The 15077-nt window shown below is 28.5% G+C and overlaps 1 protein-coding gene across 1 annotated transcript in view; it reads right to left on the bottom strand.

Moving 5' to 3' along the window:
- The window catches only part of tor (tyrosine protein kinase receptor torso), a 44232-nt gene that overhangs the window by 23881 nt on the left and 5274 nt on the right, over nucleotides 1-15077 (bottom strand). The window contains exon 2 of the mRNA XM_088190217.1: nucleotides 5409-5638. Within this exon, the coding sequence (XP_088046343.1) occupies nucleotides 5409-5579 (171 nt within the window). The 5' untranslated portion in view covers nucleotides 5580-5638. The remainder of the gene's footprint in view (nucleotides 1-5408; nucleotides 5639-15077) is intronic.

Consider the following 15077-nt stretch of genomic DNA (forward strand, 5'->3'; position numbering starts at 1 on the left):
ATTATTGTACAACAATCGTCGTATAAGACAATGGTTATCCAAAAAGCAAGTAGAAAACCCTTGCAAAAATAATATTTTGTGTGTATGACAATAAGAAACTTTTAAAACTGGCCAAATAATGATAGATAACTTTTATTGTAATCAAGAAAGTAATAAAAGACTTTCACTTGTCAACAGAAGTCAAATAGTTCTACAACATAACAATATGCGTCCCTATGTTCCGAAATTGAATCTCGACAACATCGAGAAATTTGGCTGGAAGGTTTTATCTCATCCACTTAATTCTCCAGACCTTGCTCTTTTCAACTACCATTTATTTTTATCGATACAACACTTCCTAGATGACAAAAATGTAAATGCTAATGATGTGGAAAAGGGGCTATCTTGCATCAAAGCCTCCAACATTTTATGCTAATGGAATCAAAAAATTGACCGAGAGGTGGGAGATGTTTATATCTCAAAATTAAAGTAATATTTTAAGTCATTAAAATAAAATAGACATTTGTTTCGGGATTACCTGATATTTGTATTTTATGTTAAAAAATACATTGGACTTATTTGAAACTATAGATTCTATGACAGCTTTATTTTTATTATAAATTGCAGATTATTAAGAATATTTTGGTTATCATTCACTAGTATTTTATGAGACTAACTAACATTGTGGAATGCGGAGAAAGCGTGAAAGATGTTGACCTCAATATTGAGTGACTTCAAATACATTGTGATATTCGATATGTTCTCAATAGTCATATAACACAGTGTATATGTACATTCATATTGTATAATAGATGATTAAATATTATTTGTGTAAATCGAAATTCTTACATGTTTATAGATAATTTTTAATAATACAATTAGTTTTTTGTATTTCTCTTACACATTAATTAGTTAATTATAATAATGGATTTTTCTATAGTATAAATAAATATAATGCTAATATTAAATGTGTATGTTTTATTTCTAAGACAATGTTTTGAGAACATTTTATTCGATAGCCTATGCATACTTTTTTAAAAACTTTTAAGACCTTGAAGTGAGTGTATTACTACAGTAAATAAATATTAAATATTTTTATTGTGGCAATCTAGGAAATTAACTGTCACTCATAATATACAATACTTCTTTGTTAGTGCTACAGAAATATCAGCCTTCCATAGTATATTGAACCTTGAAAATATCATTTTTTTTAAATAGCGTACAGGAAAATTTTGGAAAAATGTCATAGCCACACATGTATATAATATATTTGTATTATTTTAATTGATTGGTCAAATATATAATTCAGATAGGTTGAATTTATTTAATTGTAATATTTTACAATATCTGACTAAATTATCAATTAAGCTTGGTAATACTTTAATTAATAGAAAACCTGTTGATGTTCGACATGCTACATGCCAGTTATTTGTTTTTATGATTTTTAAGTTTGTTTTCGTTTGATGCTATTTCATCAAAGGCCATCAGGTATTTTTGAATGTCAACGTTGATCTGACGACGAATTCGCGGAAGGTCAATCGAAATTTTATGGTGGGAAAAATTTGAGTTTATCTTAAGAAACGTGTGTGCAAAATTACGATAAACAATAAAAAATGATACATATGTTTAACAACTTGTTGTACTTTTTCGTCTAAGTTTACTTCATAGTTTATTTCACATGTAAAATATAGTTAAAAAATCCATATATTTTCTCATTAATTAAATACTTAAAATGAGCTTTTATTTACAATAACTGTTCAAAAGTCACCTCAATTAAATTGCTTTTCATATAAGTAAAGAATTTATTTATTCATTGATTATATACATAAATCAAATATTCAATAAATTTTCACTGCTCAGGAAAATATAAAGCACTTGCACTTGATTAAGCGCGTGATTGTGTCAGTCAATTATGTTAACTAAATTAATTGCATACCTTCTCAATGTCTTAGTGATCAATTACTCCCCTTAAAATTAAATACACAGAATAAATACTTGTATACATGTGTGTATTTAAATGTGTTTTAAGAAGTAATTGGGTTTAATTTAATGGCTTTCGTTATATTTGGAAAAAGCAACATAATCAATAACATCTCGACAAGTATTGTTGGACCAACAGCATAGGTTTTGTCCCTCTCGTTCCACTATTACTAACTTTCTGTCCTTCACCAAAATGGTGACAAAATCTCTCGATGTGGGAATTCAAATAGACATCGTATATATATATTTTGAGAAGCCCTTCGACAAGGTTTGTCATAGGTTATTATTAAAAACATTATCGAACCTCTATTGCTCGGATGATTTAACTCGGTTATTCTTGAGTTATTTGAATAGACAGTTTGTAATCTATGGCGGTCGATTGTCGAAAGAATATTTCATCCCTTGGAGGGTTCCTCAATGGTTTAACCTGCGTCCTCTGCTCTGTGTGTTTTTTTAATAATGACGATGATTTAAAATTGTATAAATGCATTTGATCTATGGCGGACTCCTTCTCTCTGAAGAGTGATTTAGACTATGGAGATGGGCTTCCGTTAACCGTCTGCCCTTTAGTGTCAGAAAGTGCCATACTGTGTCATTTTCTCGATCTCGTTCGCCATCAGTTTATTGTTACGATCTCGGTGGGAACATTTTTACTAGAAAAACTTCAACTAAAGATCTCATAAACACTTTTGAGAGCAAGTGGAGGTTCTCTCTACATATATACGACGTCTGTGATAAATTTTCCAAGATGCTCGACTTTGCTATAAGGAACGCCTTTCACTTTGACGATCCATCAGGTATTTGCGTCCTCGATAACACCTTAGTTCGTAGCATTCTTGAATCGTGATCTATAATTAATTTTTTTTTTTAGTCGAAAAGAATAAAAAATAGTTTTTAAATACCTTTTTTGAATCTCAAACAGTCTAGTCCGTCCTTGAATAATCAGATTATCTATATAACCAAGAACTAAAAGATACGTTTGACGTTGACATTGACGCAGGTAATCACTTTTTTTAGAAATATTCTTCAGACGCCTTTTTCAAGAACTTCAGACACATTAGTTAACTACCACTTCGCTTCCGACTTGAAATAAACAAGAATTCAGCCAAACTCGCACAAAACAGAACTAAGCAGAACCGACGGAAAATACTGTGAATGGGGTGTAATCACCTGCACAATTAAATTACAAAAAATTCGCGTTAATAACGACCATTTTGAAAAAATAAAAATAAAAACCACTTAACTAATGTAATGCCTAACAATGAAAGAGATATTGGGACTAAACAATTGCGTTAATAATTGCTAATATTTCACGTACCACCTATCAACATATCCGTCTCGAGACGTTAATCAGTCATGAGCACCCGTAAGTACCGTATAATACTACTCTTTGTTTGGAAAGGATGCGAGATTGACCATGCGATCTACACTGCTCAAAAGGACTGTTGTGTTTCTACCTCTTTGTTAACGATCGCTAGAACGGCCATATGGCAGTATTACATTTAAGGTGTGAACACAATTCGTGGGTGTGTCCAAGAAGCAATGCAATTGGCACTTTAAAATCCTCATTTGCAATTCAGTAGAACCTATAATATAAAATATGTAATACTTTCTTACAGGGGGGCAGGTGGGAAGACAGGCAGAAAGAGGTAGACGACGGAAGATTAGTTACTCCCAACATGGGATAAATTCTCATGTATCCCATTTTGGGAGTAACTACAATAGTAAAAGTTAATGCTTTAGATTATGCGACATGCGTTTTTATATGCTTAGTCAAGATAGAGTAAGTTATTTTTACATTTGAAACATATACAAATTGTGAAGATTTGGTGGTGAAAATATTTTTTATTCTTTTTATAAAAAAAACTGCGTGACCATTGGAGTTTTAACAAGTAGCGATTTGGCAATACTGCGCTTATCATTTCGCACTCAACCTACTCTCATTGTAATGCCATACCATTATTTCATATGATAATGCTCATCCCTTAGAATATTTGTATTCGTTAGCATAACTAAAATGCACATCTAAGAGTCGTATTTTGATTTGTTATACTTTAAACGGGTCGGGTATTCCCCACAAATAAATCAAAGCATGTAGATTGAACAATATTTTTTAAAACTGGGTTTAAAGCATCGTCTTAGTTTAATGTTCTGACTGCTGTTATGTAAGACACACAACCTTCACCCGTCATGATAAAACTGATATACGCATTCGTAAATCCCGGATCTAGACACAGTATTATGCTCATCACACAATGTTGTGGCAAAGAAAAGTTTTAAGCTCCGAATTAACTGACAAGCATATGTAGACAATGTATGATGACACTCAGCTTCTTGTAGTTTAATTATATAATCATATCCAAGTGCTTAAAAAATTAACAGAAAGTATATATTATAAATAGTATATTTTTAATTAAAATTAATATATCATTATACTTGGATTTTTTAATTTTTAAATGTTTTAAAATTGATAGATATAACTATTCTAATAAATTAGTTAAAATGAGCTTATTCGATAAAGTCATATCAAATTATCGTGTGGATATAAAATAATTTATTAGTGTAGATAACAACGAAAATGAGACATGTTAAAATTAATTCCAATAATATATATGTACATATATTTATCTGGGGTAAATTTTATGTACATTATATATTGTATAAATATATGACTATAATATCATAAACTTAAGTAACGATCAAAATTTGTTGATTGTGCTAAATATAAAAATAATGTTGACAAACAATCAATCTGTAATAATTTTAATTTAGATGTGGTTAATGGATTTAATTATATTGTTATATACATATATAATTTTTTAATAAAAAAAACATATTATTTATTTATGTATATATGAAACAATTTATTGTTCATTTCCTCAGTCTCGTATCTCTTATTGTTCAATTATTGTATTATTTGCCAATGATATATATGCATAATGAAAGAATAGGGGAATGAGAAGAGTTAACAATAAATTTAAATACAAAATTAAGTAATTGTATATAATAAAAAAGAATTTACAAATAGAAATGCTAAGAAATAAATTGTATAGAAGTATTTTTAGTTTTCATCAGAAATAATAAATAAAAAAATTATGACAGTATGTATGTACTGAAATTAATAATATTAAGTTAATATATTATTGTACGATTTTTTTCTTATAAGCATAATAATAAATAAGTATAAAATATGCTCTTCATATTATTATATTATGCATTTTAGGAGCAATTTGATGGTACATATATAATTTAAACTTAATATTATTGTGCGTCGTCCGACGTTTAAAATTTTGTACGCAAAATTACGCGGACCAAAACATAGACATATAACCGGTTTATCCGAACAAACAAGGGGAAAAACGTCGTCAGCAGTCAAGCAGTTAGAACTGTTAGAATTTCAAATGATATTGTAATAAATTCGCAATAGGTTTTTAGATAAATCTTCTTACCGTCGACTGACACAGCTCGGCTCGCACTGCATTATATATGGCGTCTGTCGGTCTGCGGACATTTTCCAGCGGATAATCAGATAACTTAGTGTCGGTTGTGACGCAGTAGACACTAGTGTCTAGCAGTAAAAGTAGTATTCCTATGATTGCTGTCATACTTGATGAAATCATAGAAAATGTCAATGTTCCTTTCACTCTGGTGCCATCGAATAGTTCTCTTTCATCTGAAACTGAAGAAATTATTTTAGAACTTGTTTAATAAAAATACATAACAAATTTACTTATTTTATCACGTGTCTAAAATTACAAGCATAATTCGTACGGGAAACTTGCTCGTATTTTAAAACACTCGTATATCAAAACAAATTTCCCTTTTAGAAATAATTGAATTTTTAATTAATTTGTTTTAAAGCCGGATAATTTCTATATTTTTTATTATATAAATTCATTATAAAATTATTTAATTTATTAATTATTCATTTTAGAATCATTATCACTGATAGCTCAAAGGAGTATTTTTCTTCTCGTGAAATCAAATGACAATTTTTTCCCTCATTTTGAGGATTTGGCGAAAATGTGACATGGCTTTGTCATTGAATAGATTCAAAGCCCCTACTGCTACAGCACTCAGGTGATGCTTTTCACAAAACTTTACACCGTACATTTACATTTTATAGTATCGCTAAGCTTTTTTAAAGTGATGGGTTTCTCAACCTCTTTCTAAATCTTCTCTGTTGTTTTTTTGATAATCAGACTCTCCACAAACTTTTTAATATCGTCCTTATTCACCTCCGATCCCATTTTCTTCCTAAAAGACACGATTTTATCGACAATTGGCAGCTCTTATTAATGAGCAAACCCATCATTGCAATTAGGCCACAGTTTTTTCCTAGCAGAATTGAAGGTTTTTCTGGTATCCCCATCCCAAGCTTTACCGATGATCTTGAATCAACTCACTGTGGAAATGATTTTCTTAAATATATCTGAGGGTAAGATTATGATATTTATGTTACTTCAAATAATGGTTAAAATAATGATTTAGAATAAAACTTTTTGAAGTTCGAAGTGCTGATTTATGAGCTGAAGTAAGTAAATAACATTACTTTATGAAATCGAATTCCTTCAGTAAGTTGTCTTAAAGGTATGAAGGATGAGCAGGAGCATTACCCATAATCAACAAGACTTTGAGTAGCAAATTATTTTCACTGCAAGAAGAATGATCGACTGTCAAAAAAATCATCGGCACAGTTAAGGAGAAAGCTCGTATTTCAAGAAATCGCTCGTATATTAAGTCAAAGCTGCTTCAAAATTTTGTACGTATTTCAAAACACTTTAAATCAAATTACTCACAATCCTAGTTTCTTCTGTATATTATATTTCGCTATTTGCTTTCGACTAAAATAAGCACATAGTATTTTTTTAATTTTAATTGAAAACATTACTTGCACATGAAATAAATCAATTAAATGCTGTTTGCACTTGAGTTACAACACCTCGTAACTTGGACATTATGACATTCCACAAATATGTCAGTATAAATAACAGACAAGTCCTTGCTATAAAATATTAAAAAAATACTAATTTCACCCTAATTATTGTTAGATTCACATTATAAATTAAACTACCAAATGTACCATTAACATTTCAACTACTAATTAAATTTCTTTAATTTTTGCGACATTCGCCTGTAACTTTTTTGTTGGTTTATATTAGCTTGTAATGACCGACACTTGACTAAACATACGATTTTTTTGCATATTTAGGCTGTAGAAAAAAATACTCAAAATAAAAGAGTTTGTGTTTACGTACACTCAATGAAATGCACACCACTCAAAGATCACAAAGATCACTCAAAGAGGGAATACTTCTGAGACCAGCTGTTTGTGCAATAGATGCACTGACACAAAGATTTTCTAGAAAAGGTAAAAAAGTTGCAACTATCAGAATCAGATATCTTACTATGTTGCAATGTAAAATCCTTGCTTACAGATGATACCATAGGACACACAGTTTTTAAGTAAAAAATACACACACACATATTTACATGCCGAATCACATCACAATTAAAATCAGTAACTGCATCACTATATGAATTTCCACGATTTTCTTTTACCTGTTTTAATCGACTTATTATAAAATAAATCTTATTAATATTTTATTCTTAACAAGAAGCCTAAAAAATGTTTCCAGAGCTTTTGTAACGTATACACTTGATTCATTATTGCATAAACCCTTACATGTATAATATATTGCGTAAAATAATAACAAGCAATTTTTACAAAATACCTTATTTATATTTGTGAATTTTTCTCAAAAGGACTTATATTTAATTTTTATAATTTAATCTTTCACTTAGTGCACAAAAATGAAAAAGGCATGTTTTTAATGGAAAATGGATTTTACAGAAGATTTTTTTTCTAAAATTACATTAACTAATAAATATAGAACAATAATTTAATTATTGTTGACTTTACGAAATCCCTTGACTCGGATACGTAAGTTGATTTCAGAAAATTTATGATTTCTAGAATTTACTTAAAAATATTTCTTACTCATAAATATTTCTAATCACTTTTATTATAAACCTCTGATTTAAAAAATCAGAGGTGTAAAGTATTTGTTTGTACCATATAATTTCCTTTTGATACTAATAATTAAATACAAATAAAAGGTCATATAATACATACTTTCATTAAGATTTTATTAAGAAAGTGTGATATAGTTTTATAAATAATCTTTAATGCATAATAATCAATGGTGATTTATTCATATATGTACATAAATTTATTGTCCAATGAGATAACCATAACTGTCATTATCACCCCCTTGTATCTGCCCCCACACATAGGGATAGTTAATACCCGTTTAATTGAGGGCAATTTAAAATCATAAGCTCTTTTCTTTAGTGTAATTTCTTCTATAGCCTAAATCTACAAAAAAAAACTTGTTTAGTGAGATATAGTGTTGGGCATTATAAGCTTATAGAAACGAACAAAAAACTTACAGGCGAATGTCGCAAAAAATTAAAGGAAATTAATTACTAGTAAAAATATTATTATGGTGATTTTAGGTTCGTCGAAACAGACGCTGCCTTAAAAACACGTCATTGAAGACAGGCTCTCACAATAATGTGGTAATAAGTGTCTCTTTATGTGAATACGGTGTGGAGACTGCAGTCTCAGAATGTCTCTATAAGGGGTCTTCTCCGGAGGCCTCCTTAAATGGAGTAAAATTTTTTTTTGGACGTTTGTACAATTAGCCGTACAACGTGACCCCTATGAATTTTTCAGCTTACTTCTGATACTGCTAGTGCATTCTTTAGAAATATTCAATGCTGTCAACCGGCCTAGAACAAAAGCTTGGCGAATGATAACTTGCCTTCAGACAAGCCAAGGATTAAAGAAACCCTGCCGTCAGGCTAATAAAAAGAAAACGCTCAAATTGATGACCCAAACTCCACCGTCTCGTGTAACTCAAAACTCTTTATATCCCTGGCGCCTTGTAAAGCGAGGGAGTTTCTTGGAATTACTAACACGTGTATCTTAAGAAAACGATTGCTATATATTTTTATAAAGCTTTATTCCCGCTTTTAATATAATCTTTCACTAAAAACTCTTTTAAATTAGGTCCGAGAAACGTTAGAAAGCAAATCAAAATTTAGTTCTAAGAAACGTCGTTATCTTGCTTGGGGAACAATCGCCACAATATTAAAAAAAATAATATATTATTTAGTCCTTGCTCTTTTCGGTCTAAAATTATTAGAAAAAACCTCAAAACTTATATGATTGAGAATCCCAAAATTTGCATGATATCACTTTTTGCGAAAAAAATCTTTAAAAATATATTTTATAAGTGTATCATTTAAATACAATAAAATTCATAAAACAAATAACAATTTTTAATATTTTGATAATATTCACTTATTATTATGGAGAGGCTATATGCTATTATAACAACTAAGTAAAACTTTAATATTAAAACTACGTCAAACTTATGCAGCAACTTATTGTAAATTAACGCATATTAATGAAAATATGTTGAAGTAATTATATACATAAAATTCAACGATTCCTATAATTAGTGTATTATTTAATCAGTATTTAATTAAAAAATAAATGTTTAGTGCTTGTGGACAGTATAATAAATTTAAAGTAATATAATCCTTAATTTAATAATTCATATTTATTAGCGTTTTTAAATGTAACAATAAATCATATATTGATATTAGTTTAGCTTTACATCTAAAGTTTTGCATAATAAAAATTTTAACGTTCCTCGTATTCCTCAGTATATTTTTAAAAATAACCTGTTTGTATTTAACTTAACCTAAAGATTATAAAAACCGCATTAAACGTAACCTGCAATATCAATTAAGTATATTATTTTTAAAAAATAATCTACGACCATGTTCTATTATAATTTTTTTTAACAAAAAAATCTTAGATGCAAAAACAATTGCCAATTGCGGTCTTTGACCGCAGCATGTATATATTCATTACTGTTAATACAGTTTTCTAATAAATTACTTGAATCGATTGAGATACTTTACAAACTACATTCCAATATGCAAAAAAACTCGGTCGTACTACTTATGTTAGATGTATCAGTTATTTTCGATGCTCGGAGCGAACTATAAAATTATATTACTTTGATTACATACATGAAATATGTACATAAATAATATGAAAAAATATTCACAAGGACGCATATTCATACATTAACACATACTTTCATACAAAATATGTTTCTTGATTTTTGCACAAATAGTACAACAATATTATTTATACAAAAATCTTACTTTCTTATACCAACCAGTTCGGTTTACTTGTAATTTCAAAGGAATCGATAATAACGCCAAGATTTTCAATGAATAGGCATACGTATGATTTTTGTGGAATGAGTCGTAAATAAACCGGAACCTGTTATAAAATTTTATACAAAACGACACAGGCTTGAACGGCATAATTCTAAAATAACCTGACAATTTCAATTAAGTATCTTTTATAACATCTTAACTTTTGCTTTTCATATTGCTAAACATTACAGTGTATTCCTATTGATATGAATTTACCAGTATTAAAATAATTATAATAATATTTTCTTATTAATTTAACGTAATTAATTAGTTACATACTGAATATACCATAATATATGTGAAATTTAGATAACAAAGAAAATACGTTTACAAAGAATATTGTTCGATGAATAAATATAATTTTGATAAATCGTTTTATTTAATTATGAATATTATATTATTTCAATATTACCATAAATCATATTTTATAATTATGTTATCGTACTATGCTTTAAAAGTTGTTTTAAATTAAATATTGTATGAAGAACGATATCAGAAACATAAGTGGATATTTTAAGATATTAAAGTTTACTTAAGTAAAGTTTTTCATAACATTTCAAGTGGCTATTAATAGCCACTCTAAATGTTATGAAAAACATTGTTACACAAAACGTTTGAACGAATGTGACTACTGATATATAAACGCGATTATCCGACTTTAGTAATAATTGTTTACTTGTTTAGTATATATTCCTTCATTAGAAAGGCCTTTGTGGTTACTACTGTACGAGGTTAAATACATATTTGGTTATTTATACAATTAATTGCAGAATAAACATGTTGAAACAGTGACGATGATTGCAGGTTTATGTTTAAAACCATACAGCAAGAAAAAAAGTATTGCACCCACGAATAGACTACAAAAAATGCAAATAAACAAGACGTTGCTATTTAATCGATCGTGTGACAATCACAAGATCAAATCTAAAACAATGTAAACATAAAATTTGCAAAGAAATAAACAAATAACAGAAGTTTCAGATCAATTTTAAAAAAATCGCACGCTATTTATATTCTACCTTCCATTTCCCCAATAACCAACTGTAAAGATTTGGGATATCACTCTACAACACAAAAAGGATCAGATAAGAATCGCAGTTCTCCATAGGCCAAAGCTTCCGAACCTAAAGCAACTTCGGAACAAATGGAGATTGCCTTATGATAAAGTTCCAATATGTCTTTATCATTAGAGCTGAATTTCCGCCATGGTTTTTGACTTATGAATGTGAAGGTTCACTAGTGATGCCACTTTTTATCACTATTATTTATTTATTTTTATCAGAGTTACCACTGGTTCAATTGCTATTAGTAATATACATATTGCATATACAGGTTTCACCCGAATCGGAAGGCAATATTTCGATATTTTATTTCTGGTGTCTTTGTTTCCTGGAAGATGCTTTGTTGATTTCTATCTCAGCTTTCTATTAAGTCCGGATAAACTTATTTTTATCTTGGAAATCTATATATATATATACACATATCCTGGAAGAATATTTAAACATATACTAGCTGTCGCTATATGTGTCGATAAGCTAGCAATAAGTGTGAATACAGGACCAAATATTGTATTACGTTTTAAAATAGGTTTCCAACTTAAATAAATATTATAAAAATAACAAATTTTGAGAACAAAATATTTTGAGACTACGCTCCTTTTTGTTAAAAAAGATTTTTTAAGCGAAATTTTAAAAATTCTCTGAAAAATATAACTTTAAATTGTTTAAAATTGCCAACGTTCGCCAAAATTTAGTTACACCTTTTTAATCAACTTATCAGTTGAAGAAGAAATGCCAATCTACGTGTTTGATCCTACGGTAACTTCGTTCTTTGGTTATCGTTAAAATTGAATTTATGGATTATATTAGTAACATTGGTTTAATGTTACTATTGATAGGTCTTATTGTTTTTAATCATTTTTCAGAAGCAATAATAGAACAATTTGATGACCTTTAGGGCGACAACGTAAAATTTGTATATATAAATATATATATTATTAATTATCAAGAATTATCTGTTTATAAAGAACATACTACATAAGTTTGATGTAACTGAATATCTTGAATTAAGCTGTTCAGAAAGAGAAATGATAGCACAGAACAAAAATTGCTAAAAAAACATGACGTAGATAAATATTTGCCACATCGGAATTGAACATAACCCACTCTTAGATATTTTGACTATTGATTATTCCAGGTATGCAATCACATATTTATAATCATTGTAAAATGTCGTCTATTAGATAACATCCAAGAAACTACACATTTATACGATTTAGGTGATTTTTTTTGCTACAATAATGGTTTTAATTGAGTTTGTATATATACCTTGATGTATACATCAACTCACTCATTACCTTAAATTTTATTACTAATTATTAAATTATTTTTAGAATTCAAATATTTGCATTTAGATTTTAATTATTGTACATAGGTTTTTTTTTAGAAGTCTTGAGCAAGCAATAAGATGACTATGCAAAAATTGAACCAAACTTCTCCAACTAAATAACCGACTGCATCACAATCATTGTGAAAGATAGTATCCCCAAATATCAATAGATAAAAAATACGTTTTATTAGGATTTTTATGGATTGATCGACATTAACCTCAATCTTCATACGTATATATTATATTACATCTTCACATTTAAAACGTACCTGGTGTATTTTCAATTCAAGTAATTATATTGAGTCAAATCTAACAAGTATGTGCATTAAATCGGTAGCAATGATTATGTTTATGTATTGTAAAAGGAAAAACTCACTTTTTGGCCTCTAAACTCAAAATTTGAAGATTTCAACACGGAGGTTGTTCTATGATTGTTTATATAGTTTAATCAATGTATTCTTCTAATCCTCACACACATTTTATAGTTATAACACACATAGTTAATTTGCAATTTGAATACTTATATTCAGGCAAATCGAACAACGCACATGAAAAAATAATGAAAATTATCGTTGCTTAGCAAAATTATTTAAAACTGTTATCACGTTACTATCGGCCATCTTGTTTTATATTTAAATGCTTATTTTTCATTGGTCGACAACAAAAGAATTCATTACCGGAGGCTCGAAAATCATCGAGCCAATTGAATTTTTATTTTTATTAATTATAATTAAATATATTTCATTTGTTTACGTGTATTATTATATACATCGCATACAAAAAAAAATAATAATAAAATGATTTGCGGTTAATAAAACACTGATAATTCGCATGTACACCTTACTTACAAATATATCAGGCTATTCCGATAGCACGATTGACCAGTGGTAAAATCAGCAACTAATACCTAAAAGAATTATGTATGAATCCCACACGTCTTTTTCAATTTCAATCGTGTCTGGGAGATCGGAATTAGTGATTATTATATCTTCAGATCATCACAGATTAGGTTTTCCCTGATTATTCTATTTTCGCGGATGAATAATTGAAATATAATCAAGCTAGGTCGTGAACAGTGACATATATTGATAAATAATAATTAATAAAATTGAGATCACTGATTGCAAACTTTGTTTTGAGTCTTAATCTCACTACATATTTGCTAGTTATTAATTGAGTTCACCCCACCGTAACGCTTTACGACGAAATATTTACATTTAAATATAAATATGTTTTGCTTGATAGAATAAGGATGTAGTGAGAAATAAATATACTCATTTGATTCAGCACTCGAGAATGAGAATGAAAGCTCGTGTAAAAAAATATTTACCACAGAAAAAAATCTTAAATATAGCATATTAGATCGTATTTTTAGCAACCATATAACATAGAAATATTTATATTTATATACTTGGTGGTTATCTCTACATTTGATTGAATTTCTGAGATTGTGTGAATTGAATTTGAATTTATACGAGTGTACGATTGTTGTTTCCGTGACGACGAGCGAGATGTGATCCGTGAACTAAAGATATTGATAAATCTTGGAGAGGAAATACTTTTTCCATAAATAAAAGTCAATACAAAAAATATTGAACGTTGTAATCTAACTGATATAAATATAATAATCCCGAAAGATTGCAAGGGTGCTGAGAGTCGAAAAAGGCTAAGGCTAAATATAAAACTAAAAATAATTTAATTGGCTATTGATGTTATTCTCAATGTGCTCAACGTATTTAGAAACTGTTCTCGCCGAAAGATTGATACATTAAAATAAATTTATTTTTCAGGCTCCAACAAGCAATATGATTTAAATAATTTACTAACATTATTAATAATTAATTTAATTTATTTCTGCTATTTCTAATTTAAATTAACTTTTTTCGTTTTGTTTATTAGAGTGGTTTAAAAAAACTTTATTACTAACATGTCGTCAATGTAATGAAGCTATTTTTTAATTTAAAGCTTCTCGATAAAGAGATTCATAATTATTAGGAACTTAATCCAATGTAGGTGTTTTTTTCAATATGTTTATATTGTTTTAATATAAAGTATGTTTTTGTGTTTGTCCTTTATTTTTTTACTGCTGCTAGTGTGAAATGTTATCATCTTATTTATTTTTACAATCTAAAATTAAGAGATTCTTCAAGTTGACTGACTTCAAAATTGATTTTATTCTGAAAATTATTAGATTTTAATTACTGATTTTTTTTATACTGTGCTAAGTATGTCTATTTTAATTTAACCTTAAAATTAAGCACTTCTAACAATCGCTTTTTTATGTCATTCAACTGTTACAATAACTATATTTTCGTTGTTTTTATTTATAGCACTCGAACATACTGCCTCCACAAAAAGATATCTTAATAAATCGGATCAGAAACTTTACATTCTACAACTAAATTCAGTGGCAGCCTCTTTACACC

This window comes from Plectrocnemia conspersa, unplaced genomic scaffold, assembly GCF_051122295.1.
Source record: "Plectrocnemia conspersa isolate PC_06_02 unplaced genomic scaffold, ASM5112229v1 ptg000008l, whole genome shotgun sequence".
Lineage (NCBI taxonomy): Eukaryota > Metazoa > Arthropoda > Insecta > Trichoptera > Polycentropodidae > Plectrocnemia > Plectrocnemia conspersa.